The sequence below is a fragment of the Carlito syrichta genome, unplaced genomic scaffold, assembly GCF_000164805.1.
Source record: "Carlito syrichta isolate Samal-C Ts95f unplaced genomic scaffold, Tarsius_syrichta-2.0.1 Scaffold306846, whole genome shotgun sequence".
NCBI classification, from domain to species: domain Eukaryota; kingdom Metazoa; phylum Chordata; class Mammalia; order Primates; family Tarsiidae; genus Carlito; species Carlito syrichta.
The window spans coordinates 29,425-29,634 of NW_007250942.1; the positions used below are offsets into that span (position 1 = coordinate 29,425).

At 68.1% G+C, this 210-nt stretch overlaps 1 protein-coding gene across 2 annotated transcripts in view; it reads right to left on the bottom strand.

The window, feature by feature from the left end:
* TMSB10 (thymosin beta 10) overlaps nucleotides 1-210 on the bottom strand; it is a 6,878-nt gene that overhangs the window by 520 nt on the left and 6,148 nt on the right. Inside the window, exon 2 of one of the 2 annotated variants that reach the window (XM_021715216.1) lies at nucleotides 56-170. In XM_021715216.1, coding sequence (XP_021570891.1) covers nucleotides 56-155 — 100 coding nt within the window. In that variant the 5' untranslated portion in view covers nucleotides 156-170. Of the gene's footprint in view, nucleotides 1-55; nucleotides 205-210 lie in introns of those variants that run through there. The other variant, XM_008063441.1, reaches the window with a different exon arrangement.

The following is a 210-nucleotide window of genomic DNA, read 5'->3' on the forward strand; positions in this document are numbered from 1 at the left end:
CGGGGCAGGGGCCGTGCGGGGGGACCCGGGCGCTCCGGAGGCGGGGCGCACTCACTCTCTTTGGTGGGCAGGGTGTTCTTCTCCTGCGTCTCCGTCTTCTTCAGCTTGGCCTTATCGAAGCTGGCGATCTCCCCCATGTCCGGCTTGTCTGCCATTTTCTCGAAACGATCCTGGTGGGCACAGCGAGGCGGTCGGCCCGGGTCCGGGGGC